This window comes from Triticum urartu, chromosome 7A (assembly GCF_056163025.1).
Source record: "Triticum urartu cultivar PI428250 chromosome 7A, HENAU_Tu73, whole genome shotgun sequence".
In the NCBI taxonomy this organism is placed as follows: Eukaryota; Viridiplantae; Streptophyta; class Magnoliopsida; order Poales; family Poaceae; genus Triticum; species Triticum urartu.
Genome location: NC_141879.1, coordinates 598395437 through 598419642, shown reverse-complemented (window position 1 = coordinate 598419642; position 24206 = coordinate 598395437). Strand labels below are relative to the sequence as shown.

At 42.3% G+C, this 24206-nt stretch overlaps 1 protein-coding gene and 1 pseudogene across 23 annotated transcripts; one reads left to right on the top strand and one right to left on the bottom strand.

The window, feature by feature from the left end:
* Positions 1–793: 793 nt before the first annotated feature.
* Positions 794–2324, bottom strand: LOC147960609 (protein FAR1-RELATED SEQUENCE 5-like; annotated as a pseudogene).
* A 1822-nt stretch (positions 2325–4146) lies between these two features.
* On the top strand, positions 4147–22576 carry LOC125525527 (uncharacterized). Of its 23 annotated transcripts, none has more exons than XR_007291341.2 (8): positions 4148–4739; positions 8151–8278; positions 17849–17976; positions 20530–20744; positions 21049–21113; positions 21285–21844; positions 21929–22081; positions 22170–22576. XR_007291341.2 is itself a non-coding variant. In XM_087536932.1 (7 exons), exons 3-7 carry the CDS (start codon positions 9821–9823, stop codon positions 22184–22186), a joined length of 366 nt encoding a protein of 121 aa, XP_087393058.1. In that variant the 5' UTR covers positions 4156–4739; positions 8151–8278; positions 9775–9820; the 3' UTR covers positions 22187–22576. The 23 variants fall into 23 exon arrangements, 2 of the variants coding, with proteins under 2 accessions (XP_087393058.1, XP_087393057.1); XR_015611657.1 differs by having other exon boundaries at positions 4152–4739; positions 21747–21844; XR_007291343.2 differs by having other exon boundaries at positions 4152–4739; positions 21742–21844.
* Positions 22577–24206: the final 1630 nt, after the last annotated feature.

Genomic DNA, 24206 nt, shown 5'->3' with positions numbered 1-24206 from the left:
TATAAATCCTTCAAGTATTGTGTGGTGTCAGCATTACTGATCCAGGGATGACACCTGAGCACAGAGATTGGACCGTTTGAGGTCTGGTCGCTACATTGAGAGTGTGTCTTTCCAAGTCACAATGCTTTCTTTGGTTTTTGAATGACATAAAAAGTGACACTTGAACAATGACCTTGCATGCAAAACCTATAAGTGCATTGTACAAAAGAGGTGCCAAACCAGACAATATATCTGTGGAAGGTATGGCAAGCGATTGAGCATTTTAATTGCTACTTGAACTAAATGAAAAAATGTTGTCTGGAACTGAACTTGCACTGAACTCGATGACAATTGTTGCCTAGAACTTAACCTACCAACTAATGCTTGTTTCACTCTCATTTAAGTTAAGTGATTGCCAAAAACAAGTAAACAACAACACTTCACCACGACCCAATGAAACGATCATCTGTAATTGGTCCCTGAAAATTAAATAAAAAAGGTAAGATTACCATATGAGCAAGATTTTGTCATCTCTAGATTTTTGAACTATATGAGCAAGATTATACCGTCAACAACTGAGTGAAGCTAAGATTGGTCCCATTGTCCTTATAAACTCTGTCATCTGCAGCTTGTGCACCACCACTATGTGCCACTTCATCCACCTCTTGTATCTTCTAATGAAAGGAAATTTGAGGGCCATGAGAATTAATTAACATAATGATAAAATTTAAAGCGCTATTATTCTTTAGGAACATACCTCTTCCCAAACTGTAATGTAGTTCCATTTTCTCTCCTTTTCCTAGCCTTGTGCAACTTATGAAGCCAATTTTTTTTCATTTTGACCTTTAGTTTGGACCTCCTTTTTCTTCAGGCGTGCATTAGTCAACATGTCATTTGGTGGGTTGGCATTTGTGGGAATTGTACATGGATACCCATATGTGCTTGTATATTCATTGACATTGTCTTCAATTTGCTTGCCAAGAATGTCAAGTGTGTTGTCTACTAGCACAATGCATTCTCGAAAGTTGGCTGCTCGATGTGCCAATTTTTGAAATTTGAGGGATACATATTTGTAGATAAGCAAGGCATCCATATTTGGATTTTTGATTATATTTCTTCCCTCGTTATCTTGTAGAGTTCCACTCCGTGCTTCCCGTGTCCACCGCTTTAACACATAATGTGGCGGTACTGACTTGATACTCATCAGGTCAAGAACTTTAAGAGGATGTCCATACAATATCCCGATTCTATCAAATTGCCGGCAGCTGCACTCAACTGTTTGCTTCAAAGGATCACCAATAACTTTATGCTCCTCCTCAAGGGTAAAATCTCCTACTAGATATTCATTACAACTATCCAATGCCTTGGTACACACTGCTAAGGATCTTTCATATTCACCTTGAAAAGCTTCAAATATACCAGGTGTATACACCTTGCTAGCATGCACCAATATAGGTGGTGGTCTCTTCATACATATTTTAGGCAACTTTTTCCTTGATTCAAATTCTGAATTCAGTTCATTGTTCCTTTTTCCTTGCACCACTCTTTCAAAATGCTTAAAGAACCAGATGATATCAAAATCCGATTTGAAATGGATTTTCAAGTCATTGTTTAGACTCTCACTCAATTGTGTACTTCTCATTCCTAATGTGAAGGCATCTTTCATATAACATTCAGCCCATTTTTCTTTTAACTTATATATGCTATCCAACCAAGTTTTCTTGCTCACCTTTTTCCCGATGAGATCAAAATTTTGTTCAAATTCTGTCATGCCTTCGTACTCAAACATGCACGCACTAAAATTTGCTAGAATACTTGGTTCTTCTTTCTTCTTCTTTTTCTTATCTTTTTCCCCTTCATTATTTTCTTCATTCTCCTCTTTCATGTAGATGCTTGACAATATTTTGCATGATATGAAATGTGCATAATCCATGCCTTGTTTCTGCAAACACTTCTCCAACCGCCTTTCCCATTGCAGAATCTTGATCCGTATAGAATGTTTTAGGATGCTTTCCGTTATGAGCTTTTAGAAAGGTTTCAAACAACCACTGGAAGGATTCAAATCTTTCATCATACATAAGAGCAACACCAAAAACTACAGTTTCTCTAAAATATTGAATCCGACAAATACACCAAAAGGCCTACTCTCCTTGTTTGTTCCAAAAGTGGTATCAAAACTAACAACATCACCAAAATGTGCATAGTCCATGATCATTCTAGCATTAGCCCAAAATATTTTGCTATTTGTTCCTCACAATCCATTCGCAATGCATATTGAAATGATGGGTTTTCCGCAATTTTGTCTTGAAAATACTGAGCATGCTACCTGCTTGGCCATATGTCATCTCTTGTTCTCTCTTCGTCCGCAAATAGTTCTTCGATCACGAAGGGTGTAGCTAAGATTGAGAGGACCGTCAAAGGTCCGTCAACCTGGCGACTAGCCAACTCATGTGCAGCTTTTGGTCCAATCGCGCATCATCCATTATTTCAATTTCAAAAGCTTGTAGCTCTGGAATTTTCCTTTGTGACACCATCAAATGTAAGGTCTCCGGCAGGTGTAGTGTGTGATTGTGTTCCAAAACCAACTCAGACACTTGCAGATTTTCCTTCTTTCTGTCCAACCGGCAGGTATATGTAGACTAGACATTTAGTTCTAGTTTCAACACGAGGATACTTGGTTAAATGATCCCTTTTGTCTTGCGATTGAAGTCCCTCATTTGCACAAACAAATCTACATGATGTAATCTTGCCATTGGATGATCTTTCGTCTTTGTACCTCAAAACCCTCCTGTCCGCTATAGCTAAGCCAAAATGCCCAAGCCTCATCCGAATTATTAAATTCCATGCCGACATGAGGTACCAAACCAAACAGTATAGTTCTACAATAGAAAAAATAACATAAGCAGTGGACATGAACAATGTAGAGAAGATATTAGTACCAATAATACTGAAAAAAAGATGGCACACAAGAAGTAACAATAATACCGAAAACATTAGAACCAAGAATACTGAAAGTAGTAATAGTTGGGATAACTAAAATCTATCTGATGGCATACAAGTAAGAAAATGATTTTGTAATACTTACATATTGGAATCAAGGCGCCCTGTGCTAGCATTTTCTCTGTCAGCCTGTTCTTCCATCTCAGTTATATAAAATATATTTCAATCGGCAGTTTCTTTCATGACAAAAGAGACAATTTGATCGAGTTCAAAGCAATCTGATGATGGAAAATCAATTAATTTTAGTGGTCCTTCATTAAGAAGACTGCAATAGAAGGACAAAATATAGAGACGTAGGAATAACATTGAAGAGCAGGCAACTCGTCACCTCCAAGATTGATTCCCTCACCAAGGCTGCCTTTTCTGATGGTATGGCATCGGTTGTACATCAAATTTCAACCATCAATTTCTTTCATGACAAAAAGGGAAAGCTTGAAAGATTGATCTAATTGTATGAACCCTTCATGAGGAAGACAACAAAGAGGAAGACAAAATACTGAGACATACGCACAAAATCAAAGATGAGGGCAGCTCTTCCCGATGGCGATAGTTATCTTCAGCGAAGGGAAGGCAGCCTTTTCCATCGTGATCTCGCGCCGTTCTGCCTGCTTGCACGTCCTTTTTTCTGTTCTCGCGCCTTTTTCCTCTACCATCACGCTGGACTGAGTTACATCGTTGTTTGTGGACTAATTGGGCTCGCTTGATTCAATTGCTGGCTGTAGTTTACAATGCGCATCATCGGATGCTAGATGAACGGTGCTGGTCGTACTACGCCCTTCATCAGTAATTGGCTTTACGTTAGAGATCTTGTTCGCGCCCAAAGATTCTGTTCCGACTGTCATGTACTAAAGGCTCAGTTGCAGCTGACAAATTATTCAATTTTGTGAAGCGTACTGTCGATTTATTCAGTTATCTTAAGCATACCGCTTGAGCCAGGTTATAAAGATCGGACGGTCGGAAAGCTTGGACGTGGATCTGCGGCTTGTGTGCTGAGTTGCCTAAGCACGAGGATTAACTTGTCGTAATAGTGGTTCACCAGTCCACTGATTACTGTTTTTTAGATCACTGATTACTAGGCGTATTTTCTTAGATCACTGATTAGTATTCCCTCTGTCCCAAAATATAAGAACGCTTATATTATGAGACGGAGGAAGTACTGTTTATATGTCACTATAAGCTCTCTTCTGTGGAGTGAATCGGTATCCAGTTCTAGGGTTATTGTAGCGTACAAATTCCCAATTCTTCGAAGGGTCCCTGTATCGAGGGTTTGATTTTGTGTTTCCTCCCTCCCCTTCACCAACCAACCCCCGCCGCCGGCCGCCGCCACTCCTCCAGCCGTCGTCACCACGCCGCTTGTACCGCCCAGTTTAGTTTCTCCCCTCTCTCGCGCTGGCGTTTGCGTCCTACTCCCGCGGTCTCCTGCGGCGCCGCGTCTCTGAAGTCGGCGACGACGACCGTGCCCACCAATCCAACGAACAGCTCTCCCCCCTCCCCTCCCCGCACCCTCGACGCCCGGCCGCCGTGCCTCTGTCGGGCGGGGTAGAAACGGGAGGAGTGGGCCGGTGAGGAGATCCAGATGCGCTAGCGATGGCGCCGTCCGTCAGTCCATGTCCCTCAGCAACCGTGCTGGCGACCTGGACACTTGGACAGGGAGATGGATGCACAGGAAGGCCAATCATACAAGTTTCGGCAGAGGCGGCCGCTTCGCCGCCGGCCAGCACGAGGGCCACACTGCGGAGTCGCTCTCCTGGCACTACTAGGTGAGACCACGTCCACAGTTTTGATTTAAGTTCTCTAGTGAGATACGTATTAGCAAGTAACTAGTAAGATGCCCGTGCTGCGCCACGGAATTACAAGAGATCTCGTGGAACATTGTTTACTCAAGGGTCAGCAGCCTAGTGAACAATAAAAGATGTACCAAGATCTTGATCAAAGTGATGTTATATCATTGATAGGTACACATTGAGCAAAATCAAACACATGGTTTCCAACTAATAAACCCCCTTGTCCAAGCCAAACATTTTCTTCCACATTTTCAACTTGCAGAAGACTTGTCACAGTTTTCTCATTGCTCTCTCATATTGAGGGGACACAGAAAATGTGACAAATAGAAAATCTATCCATAAACATTTGGCAATTGCACCAGACAACTTTGATTTTATTGACATGAGTGAACAATGTACAAAACACCGGAAAGGCAGAGGAGAAAAACACAGAATCCCCGAGGACCACCAAGCTAGATTACTATTACTGAATGATGTGTCGTGTGCCGGTATTCTTCCAACATTGGCTTCATCAATGGCAAGCTAACAACTCTAATTTGTGAAAAATGCGGCGATTGCGCTCACGCCAAATCTCCCAAATCACTGGCACGGCCATCGATTTTCAGTACATATTATCATGTACAGCCTTAGAGTAACTACTTCAACGGAACTGTTGCTTTCCTTGGAACAGCTCTAGAAAGCAAAACAAGCTATTATGTTACCTTTTATCCAAGGATTCAGCTCACTTTGTGCTAGTATATTAGGCAAACCAGACTTAAATGTGAAGGTAAATGGCAGCAATTAATATATCCAAATGACAAACATATTATATAGCCTGAGCACACACTTATAAATGCTTCCAGAACAAAGAAACAAGATTGAAGTACAAGTGTTTGACTGAATAGTTAAGCTCATCTATGTTCTCACCTAAAAGAACATCAGACAACCAGTACTTAATCTTCTCACCTAAAAGTACATCGGACAATCAATACATCATATATATAGTCTCCTGTATATTTAGACCGGCAAAACAAGGAGCATGTAGAGGTCTGTAGTATAATTAGGCAAAGGAAAAAAACAATGGACAACAGTTGCAGAACATTGTACAGAGCAAAAAAACCAAATGTCAAGTAAAAAATGATTTTGAAACATATGTATATAGAAGGGATGAGTTCACATACTTGTAACTTCTTACATCAACCAGGTTTCTGCAAAAAAAAATGTCGATAACAGACAGCATGGAAATAAATATCCAGGGTGCAGCCTGAAAAATTGGACTGGAGCTACCAAGCAAAGGAGAGGTGCTGATGACAAAACGACCTGTTGTAGGCATCATCTGTTTTTATCTGAACAGAAAGAGTAACAAAGGCAACTACTGAAAAAACAATTCAAAGACACATATAGATTTTATAGGCACACGGTTTCGACTAATGATTTACCTTTCGAGCTTTCTCCTTGCTCCAAGCACTTAACGACGTGAGCATACCACTAAATGAGTTGCGACTCAGATCTGAAATTCCACATGATAAATCTTATCATCATCTGGTAAGCAATACGGATAAAACAAGTGATATGCATAGGTGTGGTAGCCAAAAAGTACAAACCCAAACAGAATCAAAATTTCACAGCATTTCACAAGAGCCTATCATAACAAGCAGGACCCATATACGATTCATAACTTGCAGCCGGTGGTGGGAAAACAAAATACATTCACAGCAAAAATGTCCAGAATGATGAAGTATGAAGCATGCTGCACTTATAAATCTAAAAGTTTTATTCAACGCTTGGGATTCCTTTTAATACTTAAAGTTTTATTTCACAAGAAGTGGTGACTTGGGCATAGGAGACAGTTCTCTATGTTACCACTAATGCTTTAATCTCTGCATTTGCACAAGTAAGGATTGCCCGACAGAAATGAAACAAGAGTTGTTGAGAGATAGTCAGATATATGAGATTTTAATCTTCGTCAGACCACCATACCTTGGTCCTTGACGAGCAGATCAAAACGAGAAGGGCAGCGAATCCTACCTCCTCACACTCTGTTTGATCTCAATGTGTGAGAGTGTGACCAGTGTATGGCTTCTTGGGCTTAGTTCGGGCAGTATGAGTCCCATCTGCATACCCACCTGGTTTCTGGACGGTTCCAAAAAGGCACGGACTTGGTGGCAGAAAATAGTGAATTCGGGAGGCGCCAAGGGCTGGGCAGGATAAGTTTTGGCAAGGAAAGGCAGTAGCACCTCCACATCAACTATCACACCAGAATAGGGGGTGGAGCGCGTCGGCCGGGAAGGGGAAATAGCAGTAGGTGGCGTCATGGCCTCAGAGTTGAGCAGATCGCAGGCGGCGGCATACTTCTAGAAGTCGCCGTTGGGGGGGGACGGGAATGACGAGGGGAATGTGGTGGTGGTGGGCGGTGGGCCTGCTGTAGAAGGAAAGAGAGGAGATAGGAGAGACGTTGGGGCATCAACGGCCTCGGTGGCGTACTTGCGCAGGTAGCCGAAGGAGACGGGGAAGGGGGAAGAGCAGATAGCGAGGAGAAGGGGGGAGGTTGTGCAGATAGTGGGTGATGGAACTCTGCGGCAAGTAGTCCCTCAGTTTAATGTCAAGCTATGATTTTAACCAGGTGCATATGGTGTTGATTGTAGAGCTGATCAAGTAGTCCCTCAGTTTCATGTCAAGCTAGCTATTTTTCAAGTACCAACTCGACAGGGCCAGGGGCTTCCTGCATCTCCATATGGAAAAAGAGTTGCCCAGTTAAACCAGATACAAAGGCCACGAAGCTTCCACCGATATTTGGTTGCGTTTGTAGTTCGTGTATACAATTACGTACCTCTTCCATCCATGCTATTTGCTGTTCCCATTTGGTCCGGAGGCTTGAGATTTGTGTGTGTGCATGCACGTGCACGCATACATACTACAAATACTAGCCCATTCTGACAGTTCAGTCTTCCGCCATAGTCAAACCATTAACTGGCAGGCCTACTACAAACTAACAGGCTATAACGTAAAAATAAATCTTCCTCTTTTATTTTTAATTTATAGCTTGTTGGTCTTCTCTCTCTCCAGGTTCTCAGAGTGAAAAGTATATAGCCTGACACATTAAGTTGGCTACCTGCAAACCATTTTGTGTGAATACAACATGTTGATTTGATATCCAAACAGTGATTTATATGATTGTACTCAGCTATTAGTTTGACCTATATATCTTCTTATTTCCATTAAGCGTTTGGTGTAAATGTATGCAACTTGCATTGGTTTTTTTTCTTACACACACACAACCTACATGTTCCTGGCCGCTCACTCGGCGCACATCATATATTATCACATTATTTGGACTGCTATTGTTTGAACTTGGAAGTGCACGAGATGTATCACATATCTCATTACTTTTTAATATTATCTGCACAGATCTGAGGCTCTGATGCTAGCACTTTCACCAGATGAGTCTGAGAAATCGCACTGGATGTTGCTAGCAATATCTTCTGGATGTTGCTGCCAGATCAGAGAGTATTGCTTTCGCAGTAGCTGTTAACCAGGTATATTCCATTTCTGTAATCTCTAATTTACTTTTTATGGATCTTGATATGCTGTTAAGTATGTTAAAGCTTAAAACAGGAGTGCTTCTGGCTACTAGTATGTGACTTATCACATGATCTGGGCCTCGCACTTTATCCGGGGAAATCTCGGATATCAAGTAGAGTATTTGTGTAATAATAGGGCAAGGCACAAGAGTTCACTACATAAGAATATAAATGACTGGACAGCAAGTATAATGTGGATTACCATGGGTGGGAGGGAATTAACCATGCACTAATTGGTGACTACCACAGGCAGCCCTCACCTCAGTAATACCACTGCTTCCTATTTCATGTAGAACATCAACGATGACATTGGATCTACAGCTTGACCACTATCTAGCCATGCATGAGTGAAGGTATTGCTTGATGATAGAGGGACCGAGCCTGTATACCTGAGCTCGTTGCATGAACCTTGTTTGAGTTCTGGACCCAACACATTTACAAAAGTTAACTGTAAACATGAGCTCGTTGCATGAACCTGAGCTCGTTGCATGAACCTTGTTTGAGTTCTGGACCCAACACATTTACAAAAGTTAACTATAAATCGCCGGCAACTGCTGCTGCCTGTGGGGAGCTTATGAAAGGATTTTGACATCAATCACTCCTTGTTCCTTTCACGAGAATGATTTTAACCATGCCGACTTTTCTGGTACTGAAGACTGAAGAGCTAACTTCGATAGCACTCGGTACAATTGACAGAGTTCAAAGTCTTCCAAAAAAAAAGACAGTTCAAAGTGTCAAGCTCGCCCTCCGTGACTTTCAGCTGCATGGCGAGCCAGACTACCTCCTTTAGTGTTTGTTGATACACGATAACACGACTAGCAACTCAGCCCTGTACCAAGGCTCGTTCTGGGCCCAGCATCGGAAGCTTACTGAGAAGTCATGGACGCCTAGCCCATCAAATTCTTCACCTTGCTTGCGTGCCAAAACTGCTACTAGATTGCTGCACTAGCTGGCATGTATGCTACCGGAAATGATGCAACACATCATGTCAGACTGCTCGTTCTTGTTCTCTAGGCAGACTTGGTTTTGTCCCGGATACACCCTATGGCATGCCTACCATGATCCGATGGCGATAAGGCATTCTCAGCCTAGCGGCCTTGGTCCGTGAAGGTCCTGAGTGACACCACAATTGATTGACATTGATGGAATGGAGGGAGTATTAGGTTGCAATCGACCATAAATTTTTTCCGAAAAGGATTATAGTGGAGCAAGGTCGCCATGTTATTTGCTGTTCCCATTTGGCCCGGAGGCGCGCATGTGCACGCATACATACACCTGATATTCCCTCATCTATGTAGAACAGTGTACTCTTTGTGCATCTATTTGTTGTTGCATTGCTCACCTGCTCAGCCGGCACACACAAAATTTACATGCGGCATACACAACATTCTAGTACACTGTATATGGTTTTAGTAGGCCATTGTGTATAATACACAACATTTCCATGCCAGGCACAGTAATACGAGTTAGAGGTCACATGGGAGAAAAAGAAAATGAATGGAACACACCGGAACCTCCATGTCCTACACGGTAATAAGAGTTAGGGAATGTCACCGTCTTTTAATTTCTTAGTGAAGTTTGAATGGCACACACAAAGTTCTCTCTTTTCTATTTGTTTTGAAGAAGGTAACTATATTTCTCATTTTATTAAAGTTTAAGTTGTATTGCTATATGTCGTTTCCAACTTCTTTGTGTCGCCCACTAAGTTGTAGCTCCAAATGTTCAATGCTTTCGCTTCGCAACTTGTTTGATATGTGAATAGACGATCTTGATGAAGCCTTTCTAGCCAGTTAATTACTCCTTGCAACACGACTTCTAAAGAGCCTTGCATCACCATGGGAGTATGGGAGTGTAATTTGGGAAGTTTGCTTAGCTTCTTTACTCACTCACTTGGTCACCTCTCTGCCTTTCCTCTCCCTGCATTTGTTGTTCCCGTCATTCGTTCTATCATATAAGATTTAGAAGGTTTGATTGCAATGAGTCTTGTATTATCTCTCTCAGGGATATATCCACTTGAGAGTAACAAGGGTATGATCAGTTATCTGATCCTCACATGCACATATGTTGTTGATTGTACAGCCGTTCAAGGAGTAGTCCCTCAGTTTCATGTCAAGCTAGCTATTTTTCAAGTAACAACTCGACACGGGCAGTGGGTTCCTGCATTCCATATGGAAGAAAAGAGTTGCCCGGTTAATTAGGGGAAACCGGATACAAAGGCCACAAACCCTCAACCGGTTGTCAATGTGATGGAAACCACAAAACAAACGCACCAACGACGCACTAAATGAATGTTGTTAAAAAAACACTCTGCCGCACCGAATCCTTCTTGCCCCCTTCACCCGTCAAATCCTTCTCCCTCTCCACCTAGCAAACCAGATCCGGCATGACCCACCCAAGGAGGGCAGGAAGACCATCACATACTCCCAAAGGAGCGCAGAATCCTTCTTGCCCCCTCCACCCATTGAATCCTTCTCCCCCTCCACCTAGCAAACCAGATCCGGCATGACCCACCCAAGGAGGGCGGGAAGACCATCACATACTCCCAAAGGAGCACAAAAGATGCTTCACAAAGCACCACAACGCAATTACCGCCTATGTTAACGGCGAGAGAAACCGAAGTCGTGATTAGGAGCGGGATTCAACTGACCTAATATTTGTGGTGAACAAACATGCACTCCTAGAACCATGTGACATTGACAACACTCAGCACACATACGACCATCATAGTATAGGGTCACTGCCTCAGGCATCCTCCTAGCTACCATGCCCTTCGTAGGTCTCCGGTGTCATCTTGACATCCAATGGTCACATGTGGGTTGCAACGCGTACCACCATATAATGTTTGTTCATTCAAAATATGGTAGTAAATAACCATAACACAAGTATGGTACCAATACTACTACCTGTTTTTTTCTCAAAAATATTTCTATAGTTGGCATAGGCAAAGTAGAACATTCTGTGTTCACAAATAAGTCCTGAAAAGGCTACGCCTGCTATCAACATCATCGCGAGATCTTGAAGAATAAGCCGCAACTGTAGTGAAAAACTGTGATCAATGAACATGCCTTCTGCTTGATCTTTAAGGACTTCATAAAAGGTGAAATATGCTCTCACCTGGCAACACCAAATTTTCCACCGATCCATCACATACACATACATCTATCACACCAGTAGCATGCACAGACCAAAATTATGGACATAGCAATGTGAATTTCAAGTGTGAGCACGATGATATACTAACAAACAACTAGCAAATCAAACGACCAGGGGGGATGACAGAGACGGTGCTCAGAACGCTGAGATGTGAGACTCGCGAATCTCTTTTCTGATTTGGTACCTCCAGTCGTTGGCACTGCCAGCACCTCCTGCTCCATCAAACACCACCTCCATGGCACCCAGGTTCAAACTATGGTTTCCTTCTAGACTGGTCCAATAAAAGGATAAGCTGGATGTGAGTATTATGGGCTGGCTCGGGGTCGGCATGTATGGCATATGGAGCAAGGTCACATGGCCATGCCAATGCCCCTTATTTATTAGGGAAAAAGTCCAAAAGTTCATTATGAACAGTTCACACTGCTTAACACTAGTTTGTCGCCTTTTTCCTTATAATGAGAGGTTCCAAAGCTGGCTTCATGACGTTATTTGGCGAGGTGGCTGGCAAATCGTGAACTTCTCCACATCATTCTCCACTTGGTAGTAGACTCCACACATTAGATATTGAGAAAAAAAAATGGAAACCTCTGTTTTCCAATCCACCCACTAATGTTTCTTCCCGTCGTTCCTAGCTTGATATGGATGCCATGTCACAAAACCACCTAACAGGGAATGTGGTGGCTAAACACTTGACATAAATGCCACTTCACACCAAACCACAGCACAAATACTTCCCTTCCCTAGAATGTAATTAGAACGGGAAGAAACAATAGTGTGCGGTGGCGGTGGGAAAAAGGGAGATTTCCATTTTTCTCTCAATATGTAATATGTGGGGTCTACTGCCCAGTGGAGAATGAAGTGGAAAAGTTGACGACCTGCCACCCACCTCGCCAAATAATGCTCGGGAAGCAGCTTTACAACCTCCACATTATAAGGAAAAAGGCGACAAAGTAGTGTGAAGCAGTGTGAACTGTTCGTAATGAACTTTAGTACTTTCTTGCTGACAAATAAGTGGCATTAGCGTGGTCATATGATGTTGCTCCACATGTCATACATGCCGACCCCTGAGCCAGCCCATAATACTCACATCCAACTTCTTCTCTTGGACCACAAGTCCTTGAGGAGTCCATAGTTTGAACCTGGTTGCCATGGAGGTGGTCTTCAATGGAGGTGGAGGTGCTGGCGGTGCCAACAATTGGATGTCCTAAATCTGGAAAGAGACTCGTGAGTCTCACATGTCAGTGCTATGAGAACTATCTATCTTCTCCCCCCTGGCCGTTTCATTTGCTAGTGTATCATCCTGCCCGCACTTCAAATTTGCATTGCTATATATGTAATTTTGGTTTCTACATGCTCCTGGGCGACATAGATGTATGTGGATGTCATAGGTTTGATGGAAAAATTTGGTGTTGTCAAGATGAAAGCATATTTCACCTTTTGTGAAGTCCTTTAAGATCAAGCAGAGGACATGTTCATTGATCACAGCTTTTGATTGGAGCTGTGGCTTATTATTATTCACGATCTTGCGTGCTGTTGGTAGCAGGCATATCCTTTTCAGGACATGTTCTATTTTGCCTTTGTCAAATATAGAAATTTTTTGACCAAAAAAAAAGCTGGTACGTCTATTCTTTTGTGTGTTATGGTTATTTACTATCATATTCTCAATGAAGAAACATTATATGGTCGGAGGTATCCTACTACTGGAAGAAGATTTTTGTGTTGTTAAGGGTTTATGTTTTCATACCTGCGTCTGTGCTCTTCGACATTTTTTGACTTCTGTCGCCATTTTATTTTCTAAAAATACTAGCCCATTCTGACAGTTCAGACTTCCACCATAGTCAAACCATTAACTGGCAGGCCTAGTACAAACTAACAGGCTATAACTTGAAAACAAATCTGCCTCTTATTTTTAAATTATAGCTTGTTAAGACTTCTCTCTCCAGGTTCATACTCCCTCCGTCCGGAAATACTTGTCATCAAAATGAATAAAAGGGGATGTATCTAGACGTAATTTAGTTCTAGATACATCCCTTTTTATCCATTTTGATGACAAGTATTTTCGGACGGAGGGAGTATTTATTCAGAGTGGAAAGTATATAGCCTGACGCAAGTTGGCTACCTGCAAACCATTTTGTGTGGACACAACATGTTGATTTGATACCCAAACAGTGATTTATATGATTGTACTCAGTTATTAGTTTGACCTATATATCTTCTTATTTCCATTAAGCGTTTGTTGTAAATGTATGCAACTTCCATTGTTTTTTTTTTCTTACACACACACACACCACATGTTCCTGGCTGCTCACTCGGCTCACATCATATATTATCACGTTATTTGGAATGCTATTGTTTGAACTTGGAAGTGCATGAGATGTATCACATATCTCATTGCCTTTTAATATTATCTGCACATATCTGAGGCTCTGATGCTGGCACTGTCACTAGATGAGTCCGAGAAATTGCACTGGATGTTGCTGCCAGATAAGATAGAGTTGTTTTCGCAGTAGTTGTTAACCAGGTATATTCCATTTCTGTAATCTTTCATTTGACTTTTTATGGATCTTGATATGCTGTGAAGTATACAACAACAACAACAACAACAACAACAACAACAACAACAACAACAACAACAAAGCCTTTAGTCCCAAACAAGTTGGGGTAGGCTAGAGGTGAAACCCATAAGATCTTGCAACCAACTCATGGCTCTGGCACGTGGATTGCAAGCTTCCACGCACCCCTGTCCATAGCTAGCTCTTTGCTGATACTCCAATCCTATGCTGTGAAGTATGATAAAGCTTGAAAAAGGAGTGCTTCTGGCTACCAGTCTGTGACTTAAATCACATGATCAGGCTTTGCTCCTTATCCGGGGAAATCTCGGATATCCCGTAGAGTATTTATGTAATAATAGGGCAAGGCACAAGAGTTCACTACATAAGAATACAACTGTCTGGCAAGTATAATGTGGATTACCATGGGTGGGAGGGAATTAACTGTGCACTAATTGATGACTGCCACAGGCAGCCCTCACCTCGGTAATACCACTGTTTCCTATTTCATGTGGAACCGCAGCTTGACCACTGTCTAGCCGTGCATGAGTGAAGGTATTGCTTGATGATAGAGGGATCGAGCCTGTATATATACTTGAGCTCGTTGCATGAACCTTGTTTGAGTTCTGGGCCAATCAAAAATTGTGGTCAATGAACATGTCTTTTGCTTGATTTTAAGGACTTCACAAAAGGCGAAATAGGCTCTCATCTGGACAATACCAAATTTTCCACCAATCCATCACACCAACATACATCTATCAAGCCCAGTAGCATGCAGAAACCAAAATTACGGACATAACAATGAGAATTTGAAGTGCGAGCAATATGATATACCACCAAACAACTAGCAAATCAAACGGCCAAGGGGAGAAGAGAGATGGTGCTCACAACGCTGAGATGCGAGACTCGTGAATCTCTTTCCTGATTTGGGACCTCCGGTCATTGGCATCGTCAGTAACTTCTCCATCAAAGACCACCTCCATGGCAACCAGGTTCGAACTATGGCTTTCTTCCGGACTGGTGGACCAAAAGGAGAAGCTGGATGTGACTATAAAGGGCTGGCTCAGGGTCGGCATGTATAACATGTGTAGCAAGGTTGTATGGCCACGCTAATGACAGTTATTTCTCAGCGGAAGAGTACAAACATTACGTACAGTTCACACTGTTCCACACTTGTTCGTGCCCTTTTTCCTTATAATGGGGAGGTTCCAAAGTTGGCTTCACGAGTGTTATTTGGCGAGGTGATTGGCAAATCATCAACTTTCCTACCTCGTTCAGGGCAGCAAACCCCACATCTTAGATATTGAGCAAAAAATGGAAACCTCTATTTTCCACCCCCACCCCTCTATTTCTGTTTCTTTCCGTTGTTCCTAGCTTGATATGGATGCCATGTCACACAAAACCTTCTAAGAAGGAATGTGGTGGGCAAAACGCTTGAAATAAATGCCATGTCACACCAAACGACACACAAATACTTCCCTTCCCTGGAATGTAATCAGAACGGGAAGAAACATAAGTAGAGTTAAGTGGGGGTGGGAAAAACGGAGGTTTTCATTTTTTTTCTCAATATCTAATACGTGGGGTGGGGTCTACTGCCCAGTGGAGAATGAAGTGGACTGCCACCCACCTCGCCAAATAACGCTCGGGAAGCCAGCTTTGCAACCTTCACATTATAAGGGAAAAGGCGACAAAGTAGTGTGAAGCAGTGTGAATTGTTCATAATGAACTTTTGTCCCTTTTCGCTGACAAGTGTCATTGGAGTGGTCATACGACCTTGCTCTACATGTCATACATGCCAACCCCTGAGGCAGCCCATAATATCCGCATGCAGCTTCTCTTGGACCACTAGTCCTGAAGGAATCCATAGTTTGAACCTGGGTACCATGGAGGTGGTCTTTGTTGGAGGAGGTGCTGGTGGTGCCAATGACTGGATGTACCAAATCAGTAAAGAGACTCGTGAGTCTCACATGTCAACGCTATGAGAACTGTCTCTCCCCGCCCCCTGGCTGTTCCATTTGCTAGTTGTTTGCTAGTGTATCATCCTGCTCACGCTTCAAATTTGCATTGCCATATTTGTATTTTTGGTTTCTACATGCTCCTGGGTGTCATAGATGTATATGGATGTGATGGATCGATGGAAAATTTTAGTGTTGTTCAAGGTGAGAACATAATTCACCTTTTGTGAAGTCCTTTAAGATCAAGCAGAGGACATGTTCACTGATCACTGCTTTTGATTGGAGCTGTGGCTTATTCTTCTTCAGGATGTTGCGATGATGTTGATAGCAGGCGTAGCCTTTTCAGGACTTATTTGCGGAAACAGAATGTTCTTTTTGCCTTTGTCAAATATAGAAATATTCTGAGCGAAAAAAAGCTGGTACTTCTATTTCTGTGTGTTATGGTTATTTACTACCATATTCTGAATAAAGAAACATCATATGCTATCATACTACTGGAAGAAGATTTTTGTGTTGTGAAGGGTTTATATTTTCATATCTGCGTTTGTGCTCTTCTACATTTATTTCGTTTTGTCGCTGTTTTATTTTCTAAAAATACTGGCAGGCCTAATACAAACTAAAGCCAGGCATAATCACAAAAACAATTAGATTTGTGAAAACAAATCTTCCTCTTGTCATTTTTAATTTATAGCTTGTTAGACTTCTTCTCTCTCCTAGTTCATATTAAGAGTGGAAAGTATCTAGTGCAGACTATCAACGAACTCAAAAGTATTTAGTGCAGACTATCAACGAATTTTGTTAAAGAATTCAAAAGATGTGTGTACGAAAATACATCCGGGCGCCGATGTAGCGCGCCCCTAAGGATGCGGCGACCCGATCCTCGCTCACTTGACACCGTATCCAGATCAAGATACAGCGCGTCACCGCGGGGGTGACGGCCCGGCCCTTGGCCATTTGACACCACACCCGGGTTCTGATGTGGCGCGTCGATGAGAGGGTTACGCCCCAATGAAAATCTTTTGGGTTTCATCTCCATAAGAGTGGCTGAGTTTTTACGTTGGCTTGACAAGCCTATCACAACCCTCCTCCTTTACCCGGGCTTGGGAACGGCTATGCTGAGACAACATAGGCGGAGTTTCTATTTTGCCTTTGTCAAATATAGAAATTTTCTGAGCAAAGAAAAGCTGCTACTTCTATTCTTTGTGTGTTATGGTTATTTACTACCATATTCTCAATGAAGAAACAGTATATGGTGGGAGGTATCCTACTACCGGAAGAAGATTTTTGTGTTGTGAAGGGTTTATGTTTTCATACCTGCATCTGTGCTCTTTCGACATTTATTTCCTTATGTCGCCGTTTTATTTTCTAAAAATACTAGCCCATTCTGACAGTTCAGACTTCCGCCATAGTCAAACCATTAACTGGCAGGCCTAGTACAAACTAACAGGCTATAACTTGAAAACAAATCTTCCTCTGTTATTTTTAATTTATAGCTTGTTAGACTTCTTCTCTCTCCAGGTTCATATTTATTCAGAGTGGAAAGTATATAGCCTGACACATTAAGTTGGCTACCTGCAAACCATTTTGCGTGGATACATGTTGATTTGATACCCAAACAGTGATTTATATGATTGTACTCAGTTATTAGTTTGACCTATATATCGTCTTATTTCCATTAAGCGTTTCTTATAAATGTATGCAACTTGAATTGGTTTTTTTTTCTTACACACACACACACCCTACATGTTCCTGGCTGCTCACTCGGCGCACATCATATATTATCACATTATTTGGAGTGCTGTTGTTTGAACTTGGAAGTGCACGAGATGTATAACATATCTCATTGCTTTTTAATATTATCCGCACAGATCTGAGGCTCTGATGCTGGCACTGTCACCAGATGAGTCCGATAAATCGCACTGGATGTTGCTAGCAATATCTTCTGGATGTTGCTGCCGGATCAGAGAGTATTGTTTTTGCAGTAGCTGTTAACCAGGTATATTCCATTTCTGTAATCTTTCATTGACTTTTTATGGATCTTGATATGCTGTTAAGTATGTTAAAGCTTAAAACAGGAGTGCTTCTGGCTACTAGTCTGTGACTTATCACATGATCGGGCTTTGCACCTTATCCGGGGAAATCTCAGATATCCAGTAGAGTATTTATGTAATACTAGGGCAAGGCACAAGAGTTCACTACATAAGAATATAACTGACTGGACGGCAAGTATAATATGGATTACCATGGGTGGGAGGGAATTAACTATGCACTAATTGGTGACTGCCACAGGCAGCCCTAACCTCAGTAATACCACTGTTTCCTATTTCATGTGGAACATCAATGATGACATTGGATCCGCAGCTTGACCACTGTCTAGCTGTGCATGAGTGAAGGTATTGCTTGATGATAGAGGGACCGAGCCTGTATAGATACCTGAGCTCGTTGCATGAACCTTGTTGGAGTTCTGCGCCAATCAAAAATTGTGGTCAATGAACATGTCTTCTGCTTGATTTTAAGGACTTCACAAAAGGCGAAATAGGCTCTCATCTGGACAATACCAAATTTTCCACCAATCCATCACACCCACATACATCTATCAAGCCCAGTAGCATGCAGAAACCAAAATTACGGACATAACAATGAGAATTTGAAGTGCGAGCAGTATGATATACCACCAAACAACTAGCAAATCAACGGCCAAGGGGAGAAGAGAGACGGTGCTCACAACGGTGAGATGTGAGACTCGCGAATCTCTTTCCTGATTTGGGAGCTCCGGTCATTGGCATCGTCAGTAACTTCTCCATCAAAGACCACCTCCATGGCAACCAGGTTCGAACTATGGCTTTCTTCCGGACTGGTGGACCAAAAGGAGAAGCTGGATGTGACTATAAAGGGCTGGCTCAGGGTCGGCATGTATAACATGTGTAGCAAGGTTGTATGGCCACGCTAATGACAGTTATTTCTCAGCGGAAGAGTACAAACATTACGTACAGTTCACACTGTTCCACACTTGTTCGTGCCCTTTTTCCTTATAATGGGGAGGTTCCAAAGTTGGCTTCACGAGTGTTATTTGGCGAGGTGATTGGCAAATCGTCAACTTTCCTACATCGTTCAGGGCAGCAAACCCCACATCTTAGATATTGAGCAAAAAATGGAAACCTCTATTTTCCACCCCCACCCCTCTATTTCTGTTTCTTTCCGTTGTTCCTAGCTTGATATGGACGCCATGTCACACAAAACCTTCTAAGAAGGAATGTGGTGGGCAAAACGCTTGACATAAATGCCACGTCACACCAAACGACACACAAATACTTCCCTTCCCTGGAATGTAATCAGAATGGGAAGAAACATAAGTAGAGTTAAGTGGGGGTGGGAAAAACGGAGGTTTTCATTTTTTTTTCTCAATATCTAATACGTGGGGTGGGGTCTACTGCCCAGTGGAGAATGAAGTGGACTGCCACCCACCTCGCCAAATAACGCTCGGGAAGCCAGCTTTGCAACCTTCACATTATAAGGGAAAAGGTGACAAAGTAGTGTGAAGCAGTGTGAATGGTTCATAATGAACTTTTGTTCCTTTTCGCTGACAAGTGTCATTGGAGTGGTCATACGACCTTGCTCTACATGTCATACATGCCAACCCCTGAGGCAGCCCATAATATCCGCATGCAGCTTCTCTTGGACCACTTGTCCTGAAGGAATCCATAGTTTGAACCTGGGTACCATGGAGGTGGTCTTTGTTGGAGGAGGTGCTGGTGGTGCCAATGACTGGATGTACCAAATCAGTAAAGAGACTCGTGAGTCTCACATGTCAACGCTATGAGAACTGTCTCTCCCCGCCCCCTGGCTGTTCCATTTGCTAGTTGTTTGCTAGTGTATCATCCTGCTCACGCTTCAAATTTGCATTGCCATATTTGTATTTTTGGTTTCTACATGCTCCTGGGTGTCATAGATGTATATGGATGTGATGGATCGATGGAAAATTTTAGTGTTGTTCAAGGTGAGAACATAATTCACCTTTTGTAAAGTCCTTTAAGATCAAGCAGAGGACATGTTCACTGATCACTGCTTTTGATTGGAGCTGTGGCTTATTCTTCTTCAGGATGTTGCGATGATGTTGATAGCAGGCGTAGCCTTTTCAGGACTTATTTGCGGAAACAGAATGTTCTTTTTGCCTTTGTCAAATATAGAAATATTCTGAGCGAAAAAAAGCTGGTACTTCTATTTCTGTGTGTTATGGTTATTTACTACCATATTCTGAATAAAGAAACATCATATGGTGGGAGGTATCATACTACTGGAAGAAGATTTTTGTGTTGTGAAGGGTTTATGTTTTCATACCCGTGTTTGTGCTCTTCCACATTTATTTTGTTATGATGTTTTATTTTCTAAAAATACTGGCAGGCCTAATGCAAACTAATGCCAGGTATAATCAGAAAAACAATTAGATTTGTGAAAACAAATCTTCCTCTGTCATTTTTAATTTATAGCTTGTTAGACTTCTTCTCTCTCCTAGTTCATATTTATTAAGAGTGGAAAGTATCTAGTGCAGACTATCAACGACGATGCGCAGACATGGAGCAGACTGGGGATGAAAGGGGTGTGCGGAGTTCTCCCTGGGGTTTAGTGTGTGCGTGCTACCGCTTGGATGAGCAATCATGTGTGCATTCATGTGCACGGATTTTTCTTTATCGACCCTATCTAGCAATGAAATGATACACAAGCCTTCTGCATATTTGCGAAAATATTTTGAAGTACTCGCTGCAAGTACAGCTCATTCTTCAGTCAACTTTCATTCCATTATGTCTTCTAAAGCATGGTATTTAGTATGCTTTCTGCATACCTTGTGAATACTGATATTGCATTTCACAGAATGGGAGGAAGGTTTATTTCTTTTAATGTTCTTTTTCCTTGAGCTGTTGAAAGCATATCTATTTAGACTGCAAGCTAAAAGATCTGGTGTGTGTTTTTATTTTCAGGCTGATTATGATTATAAGCTGTACAATAGATTGCGTTGTTTTTATCAAATGTTTGAACTCTCAGCTGTGATGTTTCTGCAACAAATTTGTAGGTCAAATCATTCAGGCACAGAGTAATCTTCAGGGGGTGCTATCTAGTGGTAATCAATAGCAACATGTATGTCCCTTCATGATTTTAGTTCTTGCTTACATCATTCACATTTTGCTGTCGTTGGGTCCTTCAAATGCATTTTCAGAAAGAAATTTGTTTCCTGGAGTCGCATGCCTCATCATTCATGCAGCTAATAGCAAACTTGTGATGCGTGTCTAATTGATCAAGCTCCTATAGGAAATGAAGAGCAGCCTTGCTGTGATGACAGGATTACCATCCTTCATGAGAGCATACTATCATATCATGTCCTTTATGCCAGCATATAAGGTTGTACGCACAAGCATGATATCCTGAACATGCTGTCCATTATGGACTTCAGCGCCATACCTTGATATGGATATTTATCACTTTGATATGGACAGATTAAAGTTCAGCAAGTTTGCAGAAAGTTTGTTTGAGCAGCAGGGTATAGCTAATGCTACATTGGACACTCTCTGCCTTCTCTCTTTTGCCATTTATGCGGCCAACTATTGGATCGATCATGCCATCAGGCGTGATAAAGTTAAATCGATTGAATTCACTGAAAGTAGAAGATGACAAGCTTTTTACTTAGACCCTCCAGTTATCAACTTTGCATCTTCAAATCTGTGAAGTATAAAGCTCATTAATGTTATTTACAAGTTTCTTTGATCAGCTCAGCACCGAATGCCCATCTTTGGAAAATCTGCAGTTGGCAGACAACACACCTGATTTTCCTGAGATTTCACCAGTCATTGATGACTCTGGAAATAATAGAGGTATGTCTGCTTCTTAATCTCTATACATGTCTGAAATATTTATTTCGTTAAAACCTGTGCTTATTTTGTTTTACATATGTGAAGGTTGCATTCGAAAGAATGACTCCAAGGTGCCCAATGTTCATCAATCTGACAAGTCTCTCCCTTGGAGAATGGTGTTTTTCCAACAAATCTGCTCCTTTAGCTTGCTTCTTCGAGCACTCTCCTATGCTTTAGATTCTTGGTCTGAAGCTCAAGGTGGTTGACGACACTCAGCATTTGTCCTTGTCTATTTACTTAGCGAAGACATGAATTCTTGTTGACATGTTATACTCTTAAAAAGCAGCCGATTTACACAGCTAAGGGAATGTCGTTTGAAGCCAGACACCTTAAGAAGGTAACGATCCACTGCTGAAAAAGAGGACAGACTTTCCGTGCTGAAGGCTATACTGCTTGCCGATGCAAGATCTCTCGGGCATATCGTGTCGACGTGAGGACAGACTAGACCGTTCCTGCTTTCCATAGGAAGCTGAGCTCATCGGTCTTCTGCATATGGAATGCATCTTAGCATAGAGCTTTTGCTCCGGACATGCGCGGGACTTAATCTAGCTAGACATTTGGTTGTTCAATGTCGTACTGAATCCCTGGCCTCTGTCCTGACATGGACCTGTTAGCATGTACTACTACTTGTGTGTGAGTTGTGAGAAACTAGCTCCCATTTTATCTTGGTTGATGGATGGACATTGCAACTCATATTCTGTGTCCCTTTTGGTTTCGTGATGTTAGCTGAACTGGTCAAGCCTTGTTCAAAAAAAAAAAAAACTGGTCAAGCCAGTGCCGGTAATACCATGCGTCTTTGGGAAATATTGAAGGCTTGGCTACCGGAGCCATCTGTGGAAGAAAAGCCAGGGGGTTCCCTCTGGCGCCAGAAAAATGAATTAAAATGATTTTTTTGGAAGAAAAGACATCAAGTATAAGAAAAGATCTTATACAAGAGTTTAGCTAGCTACAAGGTGAGTTGATGGAACATTTACAACCATGCACCTAATCAGAATGAGCCGGCAAAGTGAAAAAAAAATACAGATCTGTCCCCCCTATCAATGTGCCAAGAGAAAAAAGACAGGAAAACCAGCCGTAGGCGTGCTAGTCCGGTTGCTCCATGCTGCTTCTGTCCTGCCCCTCCTGGTCTCCGGTGACCCTTCTGCCTCCGGTAGGCGGGGAGCCAAGGATCATCATGGACATGCACGCTAAGTTCTGACAAAGAAGTTCTGTAAATGCAACAAGGCCACGTTCCCCGGTTCAAATAGACTGGGAAGTTCAGTTCAGTTCAGTTTCTTGCTGAAACTGCTGGCGAAAGGCACAGTTCAGTTTTCGCGAGGATAGGGAAGGCCCCGAGCAGACACGAAGGTACAGGCTCAGTCTCAGATCGAGAGACCGACGACGGAGTTAATGGAGGAAGCGGCGACGATCGATGTGGACGTACGGCAATGGAGGAAGCGCACGCCATGTCTGCCATCCAACCACCGACCGACGGTGTCAGTGTCACCGAGAACAGACACCAAGCCAAATCTATATATACGATAATAAACATTGCAATAGATAGGGATGGATAGAAAGATGGTGAGGTATGCACGCACAGCACAGTCGTAAAAGGTTTGTGATCAGATAGCCGTGTGTCGTGTTCACTGCATATATTATATGTTTGTCATCAGTCAGATTTTCCTTGTGCTTGCTATCTCTCTCTCTCCCAAACATACATCAGTCAGAGATTCTACATATGAACAGACATAAGCAGGCACCGCCATATCAACGGCTAACAGCAGCACACAGGAACTCAATCACACACCACCATATGGCTCAGACCTCAGATACAGGGAATGGATGAACAACCAAAGGGTACAAAAAAAATAACTCGCTCACAATAAATAAATAGACTAGGATAACCCTAGTCAGGAATCCAGGAATTACATCAAAGCAAGTAAATTGAGACAATAGTCTTTCAATATCACGCTAATGCTAAGTGGGCTAACTAGTGAGTGCACTCACTGCTACACATTGCCAAGTGCTGCTGCTGCTGCACTAAGCAACAATGCAGAGAAATTAAATAGTCCACCCCAGGCTCCAGCACCCAGCAATTAACAATCAAACAAGACGACTGTTGCACATCCAGGCAAAACCAGCATCGGCGCAAAACCAGCATCAGGTGCAAAACCATGCGCAAGTGCATTGACCTCTGTTTCATTTAAGTCAATCATATTCGTTAGCAAGCTTGCATAGGTGAGGACGCGCGTGTCCCTTTTATTTTCCACTACCACTCGCAACAGAAAATTGGTTGCATTCAACTCACTGATACGTATATGGAGATAAAATAGGCAGAGGTGCC

What these genes read in the sequence shown, in the direction of transcription:
- LOC125525527 (XM_087536931.1), top strand. Translation starts at nt 9,821, where the DNA reads ATGGAACACACCGGAACCTCCATGTCCTACACG. An exon ending in GAACCTCCATGTCCTACACG is followed by an intron (nt 9,854 to 21,048) that starts GTAATAAGAGTT and finishes ACAAATTTGTAG; the next exon opens with GTCAAATCATTCAGGCACAG. An exon ending in TGACTCTGGAAATAATAGAG is followed by an intron (nt 21,845 to 21,928) that starts GTATGTCTGCTT and finishes ACATATGTGAAG; the next exon opens with GTTGCATTCGAAAGAATGAC.